We start from the raw sequence: 23,397 nt of genomic DNA, 5'->3' as shown, positions 1-23,397 counted from the left end.
TAACGGATGCAAGTTTTGAAATCTGGCGGCAACGGAGTGCCGATGCAATGCAGATGATGCGAATGATGCGATGATGAATGCGACAAACAAATAATTAACACAACGACAACAAAATAAAAGGGGAATCTTCTGGATCATCGGTCTCGAGCTGTCACAACTCTCCTATACTAACAAGAGATCTCGCCCCGAGATCAAAGAATGAAAGGGGGAGAGGATGAGAAATAAGAGGTAAAACTTAGTCGCTTCTTTGACAAACGAGTGAAACCAACTATCCTTGAAGGTTGCAAAGAGATGGAGAATGATATGAGAAACAAGCAAGAATTCGCACAAAATTTCGGTAACACTTCGGTAAGAAAATGAGGACAAAAAATTGATAAGATGGAAAGACCTTGAGAAGATTCACAACACACTAACTAAATAGAATAAGCAAGGAGATAACATGATCTTGATAGAACATGATGATAGATTGAAGAAAGCAATTCACAACAACTCCGGAACAAGAGAATAGAAACTAGATCATTGGGAAGAAGGAATGGAGAAGTAAATGACAACTTCTACCACAATTAAATTTGGCAAGCATCCTTGCACAAAGAATTGAACGGAGTTGTTGGAAAAACAACAACAAAAAGAACAAGCTTGTAGTGGACTTATGAAAACCATCTCAACAATTATGAGGTGACAACCAGCAACAAATAGAAACAGAGATTGGGAGCAACAAGATATGCACAACTTCTCACACCTAGAGGATACATTGAGAACTTGGATCAATGATAATAACCATAATAGTAGCAATCCTTAGAAATTTTTTTTGGTGAAATCTAAACCAAGATAGCTCAATGAAGAGACCATGGTTCAAAATTCTCATGATCAAAGGATTTGGTGGGCTTACATATTTAATTCTTGAAACAACTTCTCTTCGAGACTCCTCCATTAACAAGAATGCTATAACACCACCTCAAGGATAAAGGAGGAAGAATTGTACTTTGAAATGTAGAGAAAGAATACTTGAGGTACTACCACAAGATCTTGAAGAACACCTGAGAATGAAGAGACCATGATCTGCCTAAGAGAGAACTTCAACAAGGCATCGGAATAATTGAGAGACAAATGAAGGGACGACAATTGAGAAGAATTTGAGAATGAAAGCTAAAAGCTGAGAGTGAAAAAATATTCTTCGGAGGATCAAGAATGAAAACAACTATGAAATGAACCAGATAGCTATGAAAGGAATCTCTCATGATAAAAAACAATTGAGAGGATAACACGAAGCTGAAATGACAAATCTTCCAGAGAATGGACAGGATTTGAGAGAAACACTCCTTCGGTCTTCGAAGCTGAGAATGAAGGCAAGAACCATCACCAAGAATAACCGAGACACTCCGGAATAATGAAGAATGAAAGGTTGAGCCAAAGATGAAAATAATAAATTTGAAACAATCTTGGAGAAGGAATGTGACTAATGAAATTCATACTTATGTCATAATTGAAAAGAATTAAAGATCTCCGGGAAAATATTAGAAGACACAAGAAAGATCATGGGAAAACCTATGGGTTATGGGCCCACTCAAATTAACCACTGTCGAAACAATTGCTCAGAAAGAGAGATACTGCACCAGTACAAATGAAAACTTGATGATGTTGAGCACCTCGAATAATTGAAAGAATTGAAAACAAGAAACTTCTGAGAATCTTCAACACACCGGATAGAATAAAGAGAGATGAAAAATAAGAAAGACTTGATATGAATTACAAACATGGGAAATAATTTAAAGGATGAAAAGGATATGATGAACACAGATAGCTTGAATTGAATCCACCGAAAAGAGAACGAGAAAGAAGAAATGATGAACTTAGAACTACTGAGAATCTTCACAATGAATCACCAGATAGAACACGGAAGAGAAGATAGCAGAAGCATAATAATAAGAAAGGCACTTGGATGATAATCTAATCACTGAAGAAAAGGGCGGGAGGGCAGGGAAAACAATGACAACTTAGGACGGATGAGATGAACACCGGAAAGAAATGAGAGATTGATCTTGCAAAATTGGAGAGGATTGAATTCACGTGAAGAGAAGCACACCGATTGAAAAGAATTGACATGACGACTCCGGTTGAGAAGAGTTTAAAAGACAACTTGATCGAGTAAAAGAATTTGCATTCCCATAAAAATATGAGAACACCACTTGAAAAGATATGAATTCGCCACTTGACATCAAAGCAACTCGAATTACCATACTCCAACAAAACAAAGGATGAGGCTTACGAAACAAGCTGGAACAAATTCATGACACAGATTTCGTCTGATGTTTTCATGGATAGGATGGCACGGACTCAATCCTACAGTAGCCATCATGTACAAGGCAGTGTACACGGCACACGAAGCATCCTCAAGTCGTAGCAAGCTACACGGACTCTTTAAGACACAACGAGAACCTCTGTAAGACGACCGTGAACAAACGAATCCACTAGATGTCTGACCCCAACCTCACATCATGCACCTGTTGGAAGATTGTCCTATAAGTAACTACTTGAATTCCCACATAAGAACTTCCGAAATTTTCTGTTCATGCAATCGGGTCCACGAATACAAGGAGAAATTCATCACTCAACTCCTAGCATCTAACCCGTCAAGTGTATCACATCCGTCAACACATAACCAAAGATCTCGAAAACTCATCTATCTCAGATCCTCGTAATCACAACGATACTAAGTATAGCGATACATCCGGACCTATCTACACGAGTACTGGGGAAGCCAGACTCCTTTCGACACTACTAGTATTGAAGCAATTTCGAACATCCTTTGTCCTGAGATACTAAGAAATCTGAATGATAACGATGTGCTCAAGAATCCCCTGAAGCTCAACTCCCCGGAAGAAATCAAGTCAGACAAGAGGCACCAAGACAGAACTCCATCACATCGACATCATATAGATTCCAAAAATATCCGCGTGATCCTAAAAAAATTGAGTGAGAAGAGGAGTAGAATTAAAATTTCCTAAGTTGTGAACCTCACCAGAGCATAGAAGAGGAGAAAAAAGAATCCTACTCTCCGATATATAACTAGACTCAAAGCTGATTTTTTTCCCACTAGACTTGACTCGGCCAAGTTCGATCAATCAAGGGGGCTCCTAGGTCGGTACTGCTCTGATACCAACTTGTAACACCCAAGATGCGGTCCTATCCATGTTTTGGCATGAGAAGCCAGACAGGGATAGAAACGCATCTCATCGTTTCACAAGAATGGATATCGTTACAAGTACATATACTAAAAAGATGAGTATAAGGAGTTGGCTTACAGTCGCCACAAGCTACATCGAAGTCACATTAACACAACAACATAAACAATCATTGTGAAGAAGAGCAGGGTCCGACTACGAACAAAAACAAACGATAAAAGAATGAAGTCCATCCTTGCCATCCCAGGCTGCCGGCCTGGAACCCATCCTAGATCGACAACGAAGAAGAAGAAACTCCAAATAGCACAATTAGCGTGCTCACGTCAAAGTATTTACATGTACCTGCGATTGGTGTTGTAGTAATATGTGAGTCATAGGGTACTCAGCAATCTCATTTCCAAAGGTATCAAGCCTAGCAAAGCTTAATGGATGAGGTATGGTTAAGTGGTGAGGCTGCAGCAAACGACTAAGCATTTATTTGGTGGCTAACTTACGAGTACAAGAATAAAAGAGGGGGATGATCTATGCATAACGGACGTGAACTACTGATGATCAACTGAATGATCCTGAACACCTACTTACGTCAGACATAACTCCACCGTGTCCTCGATCGGAGAAGGAGCTCACGAAGGAGACAATCGCGGTTACGCACACAGTTGGCATATTTTCATTAATCTTACTTCCAGTTATCTAGAACCGGATGTTAAACAAAGATTCCACGTTACCACATAACCGCGGGCATGGCTTTCCAAACGATTTAACCCTGCAGGGGTGCTCCAACTAGTCCATCACAAATTATCACAAGCTGCATAGAAAACCTCAATCATGAAACTCGTGATCTCCTCGGATTCCTGAGTGGAAAACCTCAACTCTGAGATAGCTCAAAGCATCACTAGAATCCTGATGCACAAGATATTTCGTCAAAGGTAAACTAATCCAGCAAGGCCGCCCGACGTGTCGACGAACCCGATAGGAGCCGTGTATCTCGTTCTCAGGACACGACGGCTCGGTCACACTAGGAGTAAAACCAAACCTCGGGTTGCCCCGCGGTGGCCCCGTAGTCTGCCAGTTTGGACAAACACTCATGCGGAGCATTGACCCGGGGTTTGATTAAATTTCCTCGGGTTAATTACTCCCTATGTGGTTCATTAGTTATTAGGAAAATGCAGTACCAAAGTTGAGCCTTGCCAGACCAGTCTTAATCTAAAACGAATTATCAAGGGGGTCCCCATAGCAACCCCGATCGTGATAGGAGCGCTCAATTATGGAATATAACACCGGTAGATGAAACTAGGGCGACAAAGATGGAACAAAACACCAGGCTAGAAAGTCGAGCCTTCCACCTGTTACCAAGTATATAAGTCCATTAAATAAAATAGCAATTAATATGGTGATATAACAAGGAACCCATGTTATCACATGGAAGCAACTGCACCTGCAACTAGCAACGCTATCCAATGGTTAAGCAAGCACTAACATAGCCAATCAGTGGTTTGCTAGGTTGTAGAAGGTTGAAGGTTTCATGGCAACTTGAGAGGCTGACATTTAGCAGGTGGTAGGCAACGAGACAAAACGAAAGAAACGAGACAACTTGCATGGCAATGATAGTAATGGTATCTAGGGAAATGATCATCTTGCCTGAGATCCCGCTTGGAAGAAGAACGACTCCGTGAAGCAGATGAACCGACGTAGTCGAACGGATCCTCACATTCCGACACGCTTGCGGATCTCTATCGAGATGAAGCAAATCGGAAACAAGAATAAACACACGATATTGATCACGACACATGCACGACATGATGCACACCCTAATATGATGCATGTCGAGTTTAAATTATGTAAGGCATGGCATGGCAATTCACATCAATCAAACACTACACGTTAAGTGAAGCTCAATATGCAACGAGTTGCATATTCACGAAACTCCACGTTTAATTATTTAGTTCACTCCCGTTTATTTCCACGACAATATTAAATGTTGTTAAACATGGCAAGGGGTGAAGCACAAATTAAACTATCCATCTAGGCATTTTAAATGAGGCCGGAAACGACATATAACATCTCCAAACTGACCCCACATGTTAACTTTGTAATCTGTCCAGATTTGTCCTAATCACATTTTATGTTTGTTAAACGGCAAAACAAATTGGTTGACGTGATTCTACTCGTCGTTATAGTCTATTTTCATATATGGCTCATCTTCAACGGAGTTACGAATAAATAACCACGAACTAAACCATTTCTAACACATCGACACACAAACTAATGCAAACATCATGTTAAACAATTTTAAATATGCACCAGAGATGGAAATTATTAATATACGCAAAATTCTACACATTTTACATATATGATTTGTTCCGATCCGTCGCACGGTTTAAAAGATACGAACATTTTAAAAATATGTGTTTTTATGAAATCGGATAAATTCGCACGCTGGAAAAAAAAATACTACGGGCCTAAAACTACAATGTGCTCGGCTGAACATGTGAGCGCATAATACTTGTTTTTCTCCCTGGCAACAGATAGCAGGGGGGCAGTTCTCACCCTGTGGGCTTCGGCCCAGGTGAAGAAGAGGCGAGGCGAGGCAGGCCGAATCGGCGCTCGGCCGGTTGCTCGCATCGGCTCGGCCTGTTGCTGCAGCGGCTTGCTGGGCCAGCATCCTGACCGGAGGAGCAGGCCCACGCGGGCGATGGGAGGCTGGATCAGGCGTCGTCCTCCCGTGCTCACCAGGAGCACGAGGACATGGCACCGGCGGCGGGACTTGGTCCGGCTCCGGCGGTCCCTGGGGGCTTGGGCGACGGAACGACGGATCCGCGGCGGGGCGACCGTGATCGTCCATTCTTTGCAACTTCGGGGCACGAGGCAACGAGCTCCAGACGTGGCATCCATGGCAAGCAAGGAAGAGAGATGAAGGTTAGGGAAGAGAGGAGAGGAGCTCGGGGAGAAGAAGGGCACGGTGGGGCTGGCCTGGACCCGGCGAAGTCCGATGCATACGGGGCGGTGCTGGCGGCGGGGACGTGACTGGCTCGGGGCTCCTCCCCTCGAGCTGCCGGCTGGCGGATCGGGCCGAGCGGGCCAGATCTGGGTCCGGCGGGCCTTCTCGGTGCTGGAAGGTGGGAGGCGACCAGGTGACGGCTCGGGGTTGGGAACGCACGGAAATCAAGGGAGGATTAGGGTTAGGTCCAAAAATGGAAGGGGGGGGGGTTGTCTATTTATAGACAGGGGCTAGGTTTAGGGTTTTTAGCTCCGATTTCGACCACGCGATCGCGATCGGACGACCCCGGTCGCACAGTATGCTTAGGTGGGCTAGTGGTTGTGTAGAGGAGGTGTTTGCCTAAGATGAGAGGGAAGCTGTGGCCCGTGACACACATTTTAAAACACCAAAAAACATGCATGCGTTAACTAAGGAAAACATTGAGCGTATGAATACTAAATACAAACTTGCTGGAGATAAGGGTAGAAAACATGTTGTCTTTGCACCTGGAGATCTTGTTTGGTTGCATTTGCGTAAGGATAGGTTTCCTGCTTTGCGCAAGTCAAAGCTAATGCCACGTGCTGATGGCCCTTTCAAGGTGTTAGAGAAAATAAATGATCATGCATATAGACTTGAGCTGTTTGCAGATTTTGGGGTTAGTCCCACTTTTAACATTGCAGATTTGAAACCATATTTGGGCGAGGAAGATGAGCTTCCGTCGAGGACGACTTCAGTTTAAGAAGGAGAGGATGATGAGGACATCAATACCATTGTTACGCCCACAACCCCAATTGCTATACATACTCGACGAGTTACTAGAGCTCCTCTACGCCAATTGAATTACCAGGTACTTTCTTTCTTGGAAATCCTTCTAATGTTCATGAACATATGATGCTGTCTAAGTTAGATACTTTTGTTGTACTTATGAATGAAAGACCTAGCATAGACAAGAAGGATATCCATTGGAGCGGGATCAAGCAAGGAGAAGAAGGGGCGCATGCGGGAAAGAAGAATGAAGCTTCCACTGATGATTTTCGTACTTTGAAGCCATCATAGGAAGAACATGAAGGCTTGAACAAAATATTCAAGACGTCACTTTATAAATTTCGTTCATAGGTTATTATAGGTGCCGCGCCACCTTATTTTTGGGTTATAAATGTTTCTGCAACAAAACCATTGTTGCGGGATTAGTAAATGAGAGCATGGCAGGAGATCGATCGGATGCTGTCTTCGTATAGATCCAATGGTCATCGAGGTGGTGAATGTATAACACACGTCCACCGATAGGAACACATCAATCCCTTGTAAGTATCATCCATTCATGAGTAAAAGTTTTCTACATAATAGAGGGGACAAACCACATAATGGCGTTTTGACAGTCGACCTCTACGAAGGCCAATTTTTTTTGAAAAAAATTCAAAATTCAAAAATTTTGGTTTCAAAAATCTGGAAAATATTGTACAACAAAACAAAGGTGTGATCCGTGCATGTGTAAAATTTCAAGCCAAAATACTTTGAAACGCGATCCATACAAAAAAACAAATTTATGGCCTCAAAAGATAAATAGTGTCATGTGTTAAACTCATGGTTTTTTTGCATAGCCGTCATTTTAACGTATTTAGTTTTAAAAATTTTATACACTTGTGTATTATACCTTCACCTATTTATGTAAAAAAATCAGAATTTTTTAAAATGCTAAAATAAAAAATTTCACGAAATTTAAAATTTGCATTTGAAGGTCTATATGAAGCTTGGCCTCCAAAAGCATTTTCCGGGACAAACCAGTGTTATATGATAAAAATAAGGCGAGGCAATGCAATCATTTATCACAACGCGACCATTTTATCCTAATTCATTCTTCAGTTTAGCTGACCAAGTTTTTCTTAGACATAGTCAACCTCAGCCTCAAATGTCGTTGAAGTGCGAGGCAAAGTTGTCAATTACACGACAACAATGACGATGACGAGGCCAACGAACGAGACCTCGTCAAAGTATAACCATGCTAAACAATCGACGACATGACAATAACAAACATTTGTGGCTGAGAAAATGAGACTTTGTCGATGTAAGGGTAAGGGATAACGCTACTAGGTCATCGATGACAGAGAACGAAACCTAGACCCTATGATTAGGGGGATGAACACTGCAGAGATGTACTCCCTCCGTTCCTAAATATAAGTTTTTTAAGATATTTTACTAAGAATCTACACTGTAAAGTATGTCTATATACATCCGTATGTAGTCCACTAATGAAACCTCTTTAAAGACTTATATTTAGGAACGGAGGAGTAATCGACAATGGTAGGGGCTTGATAAGGTAGACGGTGATGTGATGTGGCAGCAATGCTACTCGCGGACAAAGAAGACCATCCGTTGAGTGGTGTATAAGAGGAAGATGATGATCATTGGATCTAGATTGAGAGGACCAGGAAAATCTGACTTTGGAAAGATATATGAATCGTGATATCCATCTTTTCCCATTATACTCTGGCGAAAAAATCGCACGAATCCGGCGTACCTGAAAATTCGAAATTTGCGCGCATTCTCGCATTTTGTTCGAGCCCTCTTCCTGTTTCTCCGTCTCGTCACCTCCCGCTTCCACCCCCACCACGCCACACCGCTTCCCTCCAGGCTCCAGCGACTCCACTCCACGGCACTCGCAGTTGGTGGACGGCTCAGCACTTGCGCCCAAACAAAGCAACCCCAAAACCCTAGACAACCGCGCCGCCGGCCGAGCCCGCCGCCCCCGCCCTCCCCCGTCTCCCGTAACCCTAGCCGTGGCATCCGCCGCCGCCGGAGCAGCAGCAGGAGGAGGACGACGAGATGCCGCGCGAGATCATCACGATACAGGTGGGGCAATGCGGGAACCAGATCGGGATGGAGTTCTGGAAGCAGCTCTGCCTCGAGCACGGCATCGGCAAGGACGGCCTCCTCGAGGACTTCGCTACGCAGGTCAGCCCTCGCCCTCGCCGCACGCCTTCTTCTTATTCTCCCCCCTCCCTCGCCGCCCGATCCAGCGGCCCGGCGCTATCGCTCGTTCGGCGGTGGTCGTCTTTCCGCCGCGGGTTGCTGTAGTTCGGCGAGCGCCGTAGCGTGCTCGATCTGTTCCTCGTTGCGGCACGGTGTTTTTAATCTTCCACGGGTTTCAGGGTTTAGTGAAATGGCGCGTGGTTACTTTCCTCAATCTGATAGACATGTAACTTCAATGCTAGTATAACAATTTCACCTTAAAAGGCGAACCTTAATAGATTTCAGTCGACACAATAGCTGCTGTTAGTTTTGATTTGGAGTGTAACAGTCGTTTCTTCAGGGAGTTCTGTTATTCATGAACAAGGCACAATGCGAAAATGCATGTTTACAGGGTGAAATGCAGGGTGTCTTCATCAGTTACAAGAAAGCGATTTGGTACATATGAGTGTACATACAAGTTACATAAACCCAACGGGAACTGCATCTGAGAACCTTCAGAAATACTTCGGCGAGAATGCATCTTGATTATGCCAGAAAGCGAACCTGGTATCCAAGTATTTTGCTACTTTGTTTTCGTTTAAAATCAATGGATGCATCATATGTTGTTTCCATTTATAGTGCATATGCCTATGCCTATGCTTGTAGCTGGGTTAACACGAGGGTCATATGGATGCTTGATTATGCCAGAGTAGATCTGGTATCCAAGTATTCCAATACTTATGTTTTCATTTAAAATTGATGGATGCATCATCTATTGTTTCCATATGTTGTGCCTATGCCGGTAGATGGGTTAAGATGAGATTCATGGAGATGTTTTCTCTGCAGGGAGGAGACAGGAAGGATGTTTTCTTCTACCAGGCAGATGACCAACACTACATACCCAGGGCTCTTCTTATGGATCTAGAACCGAGAGTAATCAATGGAATACAGAACAGTGAGTATAAGAACCTATTCAACCATGAGAATATATATTTATCTGAGCATGGTGGTGGTGCTGGAAACAATTGGGCTAGTGGATATCATCAGGTACAGCTGCATCTCTTGTCTTGGTTTTCATCTAACAGACTTGTAATTGTTATAAGTTTACCAACATTACAGGCTTTCTAGCATGCCATGTCCGTAAGACAGCTGTGCATTTTGCATTTTCAGCTACCAGTAGATCTTTTGGATTAATGCTTCTTCCTATTCTCAAATTTTAGGGTGAACAAGTCGTTGATGATATCATGGACATGGTGGATCGAGAAGCAGATGGAAGTGATAGCCTTGAGGGTTTTGTTTTATGTCACTCCATTGCTGGTGGAACTGGTTCAGGTAGCTGGCTCTCATGGTTTGATTCCTCCCTTTTCACTTTATTATCCTTTCTCAGTTCTTTGTTAATAGCTGTATTGCAAGAGTGTCTACAATGTCGCCACTATGTACTAGTATTGTGTTTAATTGTCTGTCCATGTTGCCTTTCCTCAGGTATGGGTTCTTATGTGCTGGAGACCCTAAATGATCGATACAGTAAGAAGCTTGTACAGACATATAGTGTCTTTCCAAACCAGATGGAAACGAGTGATGTTGTTGTCCAACCATACAATTCCCTTTTAACTCTGAAGCGCTTGACACTGAATGCTGACTGTGTGGTTGTTCTTGACAATACGGCTCTTAATAGAATTGCCGTTGAACGTCTTCATTTGGCAAATCCTACTTTTGCACAAACAAACTCTTTGGTTTCCACTGTTATGTCTGCAAGCACAACCACCTTGAGGTATCCTGGATATATGAATAATGATCTGGCTGGCCTTCTTGCCTCCTTGATTCCTACTCCAAGGTGCCATTTTCTTATGACAGGTTATACTCCGTTGACCGTTGAACGACAGGTAACTTTGCTTCCCCAGTTGTTACATTTTGAATTTAAGTCTTCTGTACTCATTAACTTTGTAGCTGCCTTGACTGAAATTTGGGGCCAGTGGATTTGTGTCAGACTTGCTACATTTATGTTTCCTGCCTTTTTTCTGGCACAAATGCTTGACCTGATTTGAGTATGTGTGCCATTGCAGGTTAACATGATACGCAAGACGACGGTATTAGATGTGATGAGACGACTTCTGCAGGTAATATTACTATTACCCCTGCCCCAGGTTGCTCTCTAATCTCCTTTGTCTTCATGAGTTTGAACCTTTATCTATGCTATCTTGCAGACAAAGAACATAATGGTGTCATCTTACGCTCGTACCAAGGAAGCTAGTCAGGCTAAATACATCTCCATACTCAACATCATTCAAGGAGAGGTGGACCCAACACAGGTACAGTTCTGTCAAATGGATTTACTGGTGCAATTCTTATGTATGCCAACTTAATTATGATATTGCCAATTGTGGCCCTATGCATTCACATAAAACACACCCAAAAGGTAAAATTTTATGTCTTTGGCTTTGCACTGCACATTGCTTTATTCATAGGAAACAAACCCTGTCTGTCCACTTCAATATCAGAAGTTCCTAAAAAACATGTAGCACTGTAGATTTTCATCATGATGAACCATTGCTTTATTCATAGGAAACAAACCCTGTCTGTCCACTTCAATATCAGAAGTTCCTAAAAAACATGTAGCACTGTAGATTTTCATCATGATGAACCATTGCTTTATTCATAGGAAACAAACCCTGTCTGTCCACTTCAATATCAGAAGTTCCTAAAAAACATGTAGCACTGTAGATTTTCATCATGATGAACCATAAGAACAATTGCATCTACTTTTCCCTCAGAGGCTCTTGCTTATCCTGCAAGAGGTGAAAATAACACGTACACGTATTCTGTTTTGTAAATATATTGATGTACATATTACATACTACTCCCCCCGTCCCATAATATAAGAGCGTTTTTGACACTACTCTAGTTTAGAAAACGCTCTTATATTATGGGATGGAGGGAGTAGTAGGTATTTATTGGTCAGTAGCAATTAACTGGAACTTACTGCTGGTTATTCTGTATACTGTTGATTTATCTATTCTTTGGTGCTTATCTTTGGTTATGTCATGTATGTAGGTCCATGAGAGCCTACAAAGGATACGTGAAAGGAAGCTTGTTAACTTCGTAGAGTGGGGACCTGCAAGCATTCAGGTGAGCACCCAACCAGAGTAAATTTTAGTTTAACTTCTTGACATTTTAATTTATGAGCATCTCAATTGCTACAGGTTGCATTGTCAAGAAAATCACCATATGTTCAAACCACCCACAGGGTAAAGTGATCTTTCTTTCTTGTGATGTACTACCTCTGTTTGCAAATGTAAGAAATTTAGAGAGGGTGTATTTTCTTTTAATGCTGGCATTCTAATAAACAATGTTTTGCCACAGGTTAGTGGTTTGATGTTAGCAAATCATACTAGCATCCGTCACTTATTCAGCAAATGTCTGGGGCAGTATGAAAAGCTGAGGAAAAAGCAAGCCTTTCTTGACAACTACAGGAAGTTCCCAATGTTTGCGGTAAGAACCCTGTATTTCTTCATTTTTTTCTTAGCTGTTTTGAATTTGTTTGTCTTTAAGTTGTTATGAATGTTATAAGGCTTGTGGAATTTATGAATACTTTGCACCTGAAACTCTTGATATTATTGTTGAAGATCAAAAGCCTGTTTGATAATACAGAACGAAGACACTTTGCTAGCAGTTTTACGTAATGCTGACTGGAAATCGAAGCTATATTATTTTCCTCCAGTAACATAATCACCCATGTGATTTTCTTAGGACATACCCTGGAGTACTATATATTATTGTGGGAAGCTTATCCTTCTATGCTGATCATCTGTCTGGCCACAATATGCAGGACAATGATCTGTCTGAATTCGATGAATCTCGAGAAATTATAGAGGGTCTGGTTGATGAATACAAGGCTTGCGAATCACCTGACTATATCAAATGGGGAATGGAGGTACTCTCGGACTCCATTTTATATAATGTACGTTCCATGATATGAGATGGTGAGCTTTATGTAATGAAAACAGGACCTTGGAGATGCAAATGTTGCGGCCGCACTTGAGTCGAAGTTAGTTGTGTAAATACCAAGGTAATATCTCATTATTGGGCACTGCAAAGCCCTAATGTAGTTTGATGGGCATATTGACTCGAATAGCTACTTGAAACCTTGCTAAAAAGTTGGATGATTGTTTTCACATGACCTTGTTGAACAATTCCTACATTATTTGCAATCCCCTCTTATTTGGTAGAATGTCATCGTCTGAAAATAGATCTATTCCGACCGTTGGCAGTGGCATTACTAAATCCTTTAACCCTAGTAATCATTAACCATGTTTTTATGTTCATATTCGTGTAAATAACAAAATACACCTTTTAAATCATGACTTCTAAGATCCTCTTTTGTGAAGTTTTATAAGGTTACCTTTCAGTATTGAATAACTCCAGAAATTTTCCAATTACCAAAAGCAGTTAGGTAATGTTGAACCGGTATGGCCCAGCCCATACAAGTTATCTCTTAGGGCCCAGGCCCATGTAGTGGGACTGACCTAAAAAGGATGCTCCCAGCCATCCCGTTCCTAAGCCAGCCGCCACACAAAAAACACAGCTGCTGGAGGTACTCCTCTCTCCCTCCCGTACTCCTCTCTCCCTCCCGTTTCTACATGGTATCAGAGGCCAGGTCCGGCAAGGCCTGACGGACGGCGGCGCCGGCCGGCGTGGCTGCGGGGTCCGGTGGGGATCGACGGCGGCCCTGCGCGCTGGAGAGGAGGCGGCTGCGCGCGGGCTGTGTGCGCGCGCGAGGAGGAGAAGCGGCTGCGCGGGCGACAGGGCGACGGCTGGTGCTGGTTCCTTCCTGCCCCGGCTCTCTTATCTCTCTCTGTTCTGCTGTGTTTCTGGAGGTGGAAGGGAGAAGGAGAGAGGAGGAAGCGAAAGAAGGGCAGCTGCTGGAGTCTGGAGGTTGCGGCTGCTGCTGTTTGCCCGAGAAGGAGGTTGCAGCTGGTGGTGGTGGTGTGCACTACAGGGGAGACCGGGAGCTGGGTGCTGCTGCTAGAGGAGAAGGTGCTGGTGGTGGTCTGTTCCTGGAGCTGCTGCTGTGCTGTTAGTGGAGCTATTGTTGTGCTGTTCCTGCTGCTGTGCATCTGAGTTGCTGTTTTTGCTGCTGTGTGTTGGTTCTGCTGTGGAGAAGAAGTGAGGCTGTGGTGCTGCTGGAACACCAAAGATGGCTGAACCAAATGCTCTCGCTGCTGCTTTCGAGAAGCTCGCTAAGATCCTCGCGGAGTCCAACTCCAACTCTGGGGCCATCGTTCCTCGACAGGAAGTGGCTCAGAAGCTCGAAATGTCACCCCTGGACATGAAGCTAGAGGGGGCCACAAATTATTTGAGCTGGTCCAGAAGGGCATTGCTGGCTGTGGAACAGAAGGAACTTGATGGGCACTTATTGGGTGCGGTTGATGAACCCGGAGACAAGACTACCGCGGAGGGAAAGCGGTGGAAGGTCATAAACTCTGTGCTTGTTGGCTGGTTGTTGAACTCAGTGGTGCCCTCCATTGGTCGCTCTGTGGAGGGACTATCCATGTCCGCCGAGTTATGGAAGACTCTATCCACCCAATACTCAGGCAAGGGTAAATTTCATGCTAATTGCTCAGATTGAGGGGAAGATCAGTCGGCTGCGCCAAGGCGATGACATGTCAGTGATGGCATATGTAGCAGAGCTGCAGGCTTTGCGGGCAGAGCAGGATAACTGTGATCCTCTGGAACTCTATGATGCGGCGTGCATCGAGTCAGGGCGCAAGTGGATTGCACGCAGGCGTGTGCTGAAACTGTTGGAAGGCCTCAGAGGTTGCTTTCATGGCAGGGGGCTTCCCTATTGCGCCAACCTCTCTTGCCAACTATTGAGGACACTATTGCAGCAATGTCTCAAGAGGAGGTGAGGCTATCTCTTGAGCATGCAAACGTGAAGTTTGTGCCGGCTTCGACATTTGCAGTCACTGAGCGCATGGAGTGGGGAGATCCCAACACATGTCATATTTGTGGGGAGGTAGGTCATTGGAAGAGGGAATGTCCAACTCGTGGTAGAGGCAGGGGATACAACAGAGGGGGCACTGGCAGAGGCAGGTATGCTCGAGGCAGAGGTGGATACCCATGGAACTCAGGGGGTCAACTTTCTAGGGGCAGAGGTGGCTACTCAGGAAACTCAGGGGGCAGGGCGCATATGGTAGTTGAAGAGGACACTGGGACGTCACATGGCAAGGGAGTTGATGAGGCTGCCTATGGAGACTTTGCTCACTTGGCCTCCACTGATGAAGGTAATTCGATGAAGGCATTTCTTACTCCTAATGAGAGTGCTTCATAGTGGGTCTTAGACTCTGGAGCATCTAAGCATGTTGCGGGTAATTTCTGTGTGTTTGAGTCTTACCATAAGCATGCTCCTACTCACAAGGGCACTATACAAACTGCCGATGGTACCAATCAGCCTGTCGTAGGGGTTGGCACAGTCAAATGCACTTCAGCCATCTCCTTATCGTCAGTTTTGCATGTGCCAGCTTTTCCTGTCAATTTGGTCTCTTTCAGTGCTCTCATTGATCAAATAGACTGTCGTGTGATCCTTGACAAGTTCGGTTGCTTGATTCAGGAGCGACAGACGAGCCAGACGGTTGGGATTGGCACCAGGCGTAGGGGGCTCTGGTACATGGACCAGGAGGTGCAACCGGACTTGATGTGTGCTGCGACCATGGAGGACAAGGAGAAGCAGGCGATGATCCATCATTGTAGAATGGGTCATGTATCTTTTGATAAGATGAGTAGAATCTTTCCGGATGTTATGTGTGGAATAGGCAAGGGCAAGTTGACATGTGATGCTTGCGAATATGCAAAACACACACGAGCCTCATATGTGAGTAAGGGGCTTAGGAGCATATCTCCTTTTATGCTCATTCATTCAGATGTATGGACTAGCCCAGTAGTGTCAATGAATGGAAAGAAGTATTTTGTTACCTTCATTGACTGCTATTCTCGTATGACTTGGATTTACTTGATGCGTCACAAGGATGAGGTGTTTAGCTGTTTTCAGAACTTCCATGCTCTTGTAAAGAACCAGTTTCAGGTGCAGGTCAACGTGCTCAGGACTGACAATGGTACAGAGTATGTGAACAATATTTTTGGGGATTTCATGGCTAACCAAGGAATTCTTCATCAAACTTCATGTCCGGACACCCCACCTCAGAATGGAGTGGCCGGAAGGAAGAATCGTCATATTCTTGAGGTTGCTCGGTCATTAATGTTTACCATGAATGTGCCTAAGTTCTTATGGGATGAAGCAGTTATGACAACCACGTACCTGATCAACCGGACACCTTCCAGGATATTAGGTATGAAATCTCCGTCAGAGTTGCTCATTGGAGATAATAAGTTTGTTGTTTCCCCAAAGTTGTTTGGCAGTACTTGCTTTGTTTGTGATCACCGACCATCTGTTGGAAAGCTTGATCCTCGGGCAGTGAAGTGTGTCGTCCTGGGATACTCTTCTAGCCAGCAGGGGTATAAATGTTGGTCTCCCTCTGAAAAACGCAGGTTCGTGAGTATGGATGTTACCTTCAGGGAGTCCGAGCCATTCTTTGGTACGCCGACTGATCTCAGTCTGCTATTTGCAGAGCTTGACCACCTACATCATGTGCACGATGGTCAAGAGGGGGAGAAGGATGTGTCTCATACTCAGGGTGATTCTGTGGGCAATAACACTGCTAATGATGTGCAACTTCAGGTCCAACCAATAGTGGGAACAATTCCGGTTAGTACTCTCACTGATGATGATGTGCAGGTTCCTGTTGAGCCAACCATCGATACACTTAAGATTGGTGCTCTTCGGGTTCCTGTTCGGGATCGATGGCAGACGAACACCCTAGTGTACTCTCGACGGCAACCACACGTGCAAGGGGAGCAGCAAGGCAGTGAGGCAAGAGTGCAGGGGGAGCAACAAGGAAATGAGGCAAGAGTGCAAGGGGAGCAGCAAGGCAATGAGGCAAGAGTGCAGGGGGAGCAGCAAGATAGTGAGACGAGCTCATCTGACACAGTGGAGTTGCCCATTGCATTGCGAAAGGCTACACGTGAAGCAGCAAGAAAGGGTGAAGTAGCAAGAAAGGCTCTATCGAAGGATGATGCTTGTGATGATCTTGATATTGGCAATTTTGTGTCTTATAAGGCTTTGTCACCCACATATAAGGCGTTTGTTGCCTCCCTTCAAACTGTGTCAATTCCAAATGATTGGAAGGCTGCAAAGCAAGATCCGAGGTGGCGTGAAGCGATGATGGAAGAGTTGGAAGCACTAAGGAAAAACAAGACATGGGTGCTAACCACATTGCCGGCAGAAAAGAAAGCAGTGAGTTGTAAGTGGATCTATACAGTGAAGCAGAATCCTGAAGGGAAGGTGGAACGGTATAAGGCCAGATTGGTCGCCAGAGGATATAGTCAAACTTATGGAATTGACTATGATGAGACGTTTGCTCCCGTGGCAAAGATGAACACAGTAAGGATATTGGTCTCCTGTGCTGCAAACTTTGGGTGGAAGTTGCATCAATTAGATGTCAAGAATGCCTTCTTGCATGGTGAGTTGCAAGAAGAAGTGTACATGGAAATACCACCAGGTTTTGGTACTTCAGAGACTACGGGGAAGGTATGCAGGCGGAAGAAATCCTTGTATGGACTGAAGCAATCACCAAGGGCCTGGTTTGATAGGTTCAGACGTGCTGTCCGTGGTATGGGGTATGGTCAGTGTAACGATGACCACACGATGTTCTACAAGCACTCTGATCGGAAGATCATCATTCTTGTTGTTTATGTGGATGACATTATCATCACTGGAGATGATGAGGAGGAAATAGAGAGATTGAAGGGTTGTTTGAGCAAGGAGTTTGAGGTAAAGGATTTGGGTAACCTAAAATACTTTCTTGGCACTGAAGTGGCTCGGACAGAGAAGGGAATCTCTTTGTGCCAACGAAAATACACCTTGGATCTCTTGAGTGACGTGGGCATGATGGGATGTCGTACTGCCCCTACTCCGATTGAACAAAATCACCAAGTGACAGCACAATCAGGAGAGCTAGTGAATAAGGAAGAGTATCAGAAATTTGTTGGAAGGTTGTTGTACTTGTGTCATACTAGGCTATGCTAAGGGGGTGGTGAGCAGATACATGCATGAACCAAGGAGTGGGCATCTTGATATTGTGCACAGAATCCTGAGATACTTGAAGGGGACTCCGGGTAAAGGGTTGTGGTTTGGGAAGAGTGGACATCTTGAGGTGGATGGCTATAGTGACTCTGACTGGGCCAGTTATTAAGATGATAGAAGATCAACTTCTGGTTACTGCGTGTTTGTGGGAGGAAATTTGGTATCATGGAGAAGCAAGAAACAGCCGGTTGTGTCTAGATCAACAGCAGAAGCTGAGTATAGAGCATTATCTCAAGGGTTGTGTGAGATGCTCTGGGTGAAGTACCTACTGAGCGAGTCGAAACTTCTGAGGAAGGGGTCCTTGAAGGTGTGGTGTGACAATCAGTCAGCTATAGCCATCGCTAATAACCCAGTTCAACATGATAGGACAAAGCATGTGGAAATTGATCGGTTCTTCATTAAGGAGAAGCTTGATGCCGGGGTCATCAGCCTTACTCATGTCAGTTCTGGGCAGCAGTTTGCAGATTGTTTGACAAAGGGTCTGGGAACAAAGGATTGTAACTTGGCATGTCACAAGATGGGAATGATAGATATCTACCACCCATCTTGAGGGGGAGTGTTGAACCGGTATGGCCCACGCCCATACAAGTTACCTCTTAGGGCCCAGGCCCATGTAGTGGGACTGACCTAAAAAGGATGCTCCCAGCCATCCCGTTCCTAAGCCAGCCGCCACACAAAAAACACAGCTGCTGGAGGTACTCCTCTCTCCCTCCCGTACTCCTCTCTCCCTCCCGTTCCTACAGGTAACTAGTGTAGTAACACATTGGTCCACGATGAGCGAATCAAGGTTTATACTTGATGGCGTTTCTGGTACTCCCTCTGTTTCTAAATACTCCCTCCGTCCAGAACTACTTGTCACAGAAATGAATAGAAATGGATGTATCTAGAACTAAAATACATCTAGATATATCCATCTTTCTGAGTATTTTCGAACGGAGGGAGTATAAGTCTTTTTAGAAGTTCCACTAGGGGACTACATACGGATGTATATAGACATACTCCCTCTGTCCCAAAATAAATGTCTCAAAGAAATGAATAGAAATGGATGTATCTAGAACTAAAATACATCTAGATACATCCATCTTTGCGAGTATTTCCAGATGGAGGGAGTATAAGTATTTTTAGAAGTTCCACTAGGGGACTACACACGGATGTATATAGACATACTCCCTCTGTCCCAAAATAAATGTCTCAACCTTGAGACACTTATTTTGGGACAGAACGAGTATTTTAGAGTATAGATTCACTTATTTTGCTCCGTATATAGTCCCCTAGGGAAATCTCTAAAAAGACATACTTCCTTCGTTCCTAAATATAAGTCCTTTTAGAGATTTCCCTAGGGGACTACATGCGGAGCAAAATGAGTGAATCTACTTCCTCCGTTTCAAAATAAGTGTCACAACTTTGTACTAGCTCTAGTACAAAGTTGTACTAAGCTTAAGACACTTATTTTGGGACGGAGAGAGTATATTCTAAAGTATGCCTATATACATCTATATGTAGTCCCCTAGTTGAAACTTCTAAAAAGACTTAGGAACGGGGGGAGTATTTAGAAACGGAAGGAGTAGGTTTTATGTTTGGCATTTGCTGCAGAAATTTACTTGACTGAAAGAGCTTCCTACATGCAGGTCTCGCTGGTTATACAAAGATGCGACTATAGCTGTCTGCTGGACATCAGTCTTGCTCAAGCTCAACCCCACCCCAACGTAGTGCTAGTGTGGTACGGAATCGGTTGACGCAGTTCTCTGCTTCCTTAGACTTTCGCTTTTTTCCGTTAGTTCAGTGCGCCATGTATATTTCGGAATCCACTGCAACCGGGTCTTTATGCTGTTTTGTTTTGCGTGTACAATCTGTAGTGATGCTGCTTTTGGTGCTGTGTGAGGTTTACATGTTTTCTGTCAAGTTATTATTGCGCAGACCTTTCTTTGCTGGTGACATAGCGGTTGCCAGAAATGTAATCTACTCCATCCGTTCCTAAATATAAGTCTTTTTAGACATTTCAATAGGGGACTGTATATGAAGCAAAATGAATGGATCTTTTTTAAAAATAAAATAAGTGAATCTACACTTTAAAATATGTCTATATACATTTGTATGTAGTCCAATAATGGAATCTCAAAAAAGACTTGTATTCTCTCCGTTTGGAAATAGTTGTCATAGGAATAGATGTATTCTAGTAGATACATCCATTTTTATTCATTAGGGCGATAAGTAATTCTGGATGAAGGAAGTATTTAGGAACGGAGGGAGTAGTTAGTTTGTATAAACAGGTGCATGGTGTGTTTTTTAAAACCTATTCTGTTTGCAGCTTCATTTCTTCTGAAAATTCCCATTTGTCTCCTAGGCAACTTAGTTATGTTGTCACTCTTTGATTCGTTCCATGCCTCTCATATTACTGTTGAGTGTACTGTTGAATATTTTTGTTACCTTTTGGATAAAGAATTGTTTTGACTAATGTGGTCCTCCATGAGAGGAGATGCCATCTGCAAGATAGTAACACATTGAGTAGTTGTGTCCATTGATCAAATAGTTGCAAGCAAAACATCTCATGTAATAAACCTAGAAAACTATGGTGATTTCGACAACACATTCAATTCAAGCCATGCACATCAAAGAATGAATGCCATATCTAAAGATCTTTCATTGCAAGTGCCTCAAGAATGATCGTTGGATTGTTGTAACGACCTTTGTACCGACCTTTTTACCCTGCAGGACAATTCTTTCATGTTCAGTGCATAGAGTTACCCCTTTTCTTCGCTCACCTATCTCACAAAAAGTTGAAAACTTCGTTCATACAAAACTTAACCGAACTTTGTGAGAAAAGTTAGTAGAATAAAATAAATCCTTAACCTAGGACGTTGTTGGATAGTGCTTCTCGTCATATCTCCAACAAGCTTGAGATTGCTGGTTTAGGAGATCATTTGCAAACTTCTGGCTGTTCTGGCTTTGTTGTTATCTTCCCAGCGGTAGTACCACTTGTACCTATGGTGGTACCTCTTGTGTGGTACTTCCATAGTTGTATTGTGCCTACTACCGTGAGAGTCTTTGTTGCCCTTCGGTATTTAGGGTAGTACCACTGGCTCCTACGCTAGTACTCCTTATGCGGTACTTTCGCTATTGTGCCATGCACACTACCATGTGGGCTTCTCTTACCCATCGAAAATTAGCGTCAATACCACTTTGGTAGTACTACAACACCAGAACACACATAACTTCTTGCTTGGATGCTTGGTTCTTGCTTAGACGCATGGTTCTTCCTTCAATATTATCTTGGGGTGTCTTGAGTACCCTTAAGCTTAGGGTATTGCCGCTCCTTTTCTTCGCATAGCGCTATCTCACCCAAAACTTAAAAACTTCATTCTACAAAACTTAAAAAAACTTTGTAAGAAAGGTTTGTATAATAAAATGAATCCTTAATTCACGTCGATGTTGGATAGTGCTTGTAGTCATCTATCCAACAAGCTTGACTTTCCTGATTTCTGAGTTCATTTACATAAGTTATGGTTGTTCTAGCTTTGCTGTTATCTACCAAGCGGTAGTACCGCTTGTGCGATACTTCCGTAGTTGTACCGAACCTACTATCCGTGAGGACCTCTCTTGCCCTTCGGTATTTAGTGGTAGTATTCCTACGGTAGTACCGCTTGTGTGGTACTTCCGTCGTTTTGCCGCACGCACTACCGTGGAGGTTTCTGTTACCCACCAAGAATTAGCGGTAATACCGCTAGTTCAAGCGGATAGTATCGCTAGTTCAAGCAGATAGCACCGCACCAAGAATTAGCGGTAATACCGCTAGTTCAAGCAGATAGTATCGCTAGTTCAAGCAGATATCACCGCTCCGGTAGTACTACTGCGCCAGAACAACCATTTTTTTTGCTTAGATGCTTGGTTCTGGCTTAGATGTTTGGTTCTTCCTTGAATATTACCTTGGGGTGCCTTGGGCATCCCCAAGCTTAGGGTCTTGCCACTCCTTTTCTTCACATAACACTATGTCATCCAAGAATTAAGAACTTCATTCAGACAAAACTTAATGTAACTTTGTGAGAAAGGTTAGTATCATAAATTAATCCTTAACTTAGGTCATTGTTGGATAGTGCTTGTCGTCATCTTTCAAATAAACTTGAGTTTGCCGATTTCGGATTTCGTTTGCACACGTTCTGATTGTTCTATCTTCACAGTTATCTACCAAGCGGTAGTACCGCTGGTACCTATACCGCCTGCCCGGTACTTCCATAGTTGTACTTGGCCTATTATCCCGAGGGTCTTTATTGCCCTTCGATATTTAGCAACAGTACCGCTGACTCCTATGGTAGTACCGCTTGTGTTGTACTTCCACTGTTGTGCTGTGCATACTAGTGTGGGTGTTTCTATTACCCATCGAGAATTAGCGGTAGTACTGTAAGACGGTAGTATCGCTCTAGTAGTACTACCGCACCATAACAACCGTAACTTCTTACTTAGATGCCTTGTTCTTGGTTATATGTTTGGTTCTTACTTGAATATTACCTTTGGGTGCCACTGGTGCAACGACGTGCTATACAAACGATTTTTAACCCCTTTCCACGATGCAGTTTTAAACCATCACCTATCCTATGTGGGCGATAGGGGGGTCCATTCCACATGACACGGAAAACACGTCTCCGATGCTAACCAATGAACGCAAACGTTTGGCAATATATGCATATGGGATGTCCACATCTATCACAAACAAGAGTTACCGATCAACCATTTGAGATATGACATACTTCCCATACGACCCATCCTTGCAACTCGTGTGAGATCACACTAACATCTCACGCTCTACTCTGTGACACACTGTTTACGATGCACGCTGAATCACAAATAGTTCATAATTGTAAAGTGTGTATGATAAGGAAACAATATGATAAGGAAACAATCACAGACATTTTGTTCTACCGCGTCGTTTGCGATATACCAAGATTCCCAAACGCTCTAACTGTCGTACTCGTGTCGGATGCATACGACATAACAAACAGTTAAACATTATAAATCATGTATGATAAAGAGACTATCACAAATATTTAGGTCTGCTTAACCGTTTCTGATATTGTCTAACATCACACACCGTTTTCAGA

The 23,397-nt window shown here is 43.5% G+C and overlaps 1 protein-coding gene across 1 annotated transcript; it reads left to right on the top strand.

Annotated features, from left to right (window-relative positions):
• Positions 1 to 8,758: 8,758 nt before the first annotated feature.
• LOC123426067 (tubulin gamma-2 chain) lies at positions 8,759 to 20,309 on the top strand. Its single transcript, XM_045109843.1, has 12 exons — positions 8,759 to 9,111; positions 9,955 to 10,155; positions 10,329 to 10,440; positions 10,591 to 10,991; positions 11,172 to 11,225; positions 11,313 to 11,417; positions 12,160 to 12,234; positions 12,309 to 12,353; positions 12,469 to 12,597; positions 12,935 to 13,039; positions 13,113 to 13,174; positions 19,933 to 20,309. The coding sequence occupies exons 1-11, from the start codon at positions 8,983 to 8,985 to the stop codon at positions 13,164 to 13,166; spliced, it is 1,410 nt and encodes a 469-aa protein (XP_044965778.1). The 5' UTR covers positions 8,759 to 8,982; the 3' UTR covers positions 13,167 to 13,174; positions 19,933 to 20,309.
• The last annotated feature ends 3,088 nt before the right edge of the window (positions 20,310 to 23,397 follow it).

The sequence above is a fragment of the Hordeum vulgare genome, chromosome 1H, assembly GCF_904849725.1.
Source record: "Hordeum vulgare subsp. vulgare chromosome 1H, MorexV3_pseudomolecules_assembly, whole genome shotgun sequence".
In the NCBI taxonomy this organism is placed as follows: Eukaryota; Viridiplantae; Streptophyta; class Magnoliopsida; order Poales; family Poaceae; genus Hordeum; species Hordeum vulgare.
Note: the sequence above shows the minus strand (reverse complement) of the source record. Positions and strands in the feature narration are given on the sequence as shown.

Coding starts and splice junctions, on each gene's coding strand:
- LOC123426067 (XM_045109843.1), top strand. CDS start 8,983: ATGCCGCGCGAGATCATCACGATACAGGTGGGGCAATGCGGGAACCAG. Junction 10,441..10,590: donor TGCTGGTGGAACTGGTTCAG/GTAGCTGGCTCT, acceptor GCCTTTCCTCAG/GTATGGGTTCTTATGTGCTG. Junction 10,992..11,171: donor CGTTGACCGTTGAACGACAG/GTAACTTTGCTT, acceptor GTGCCATTGCAG/GTTAACATGATACGCAAGAC.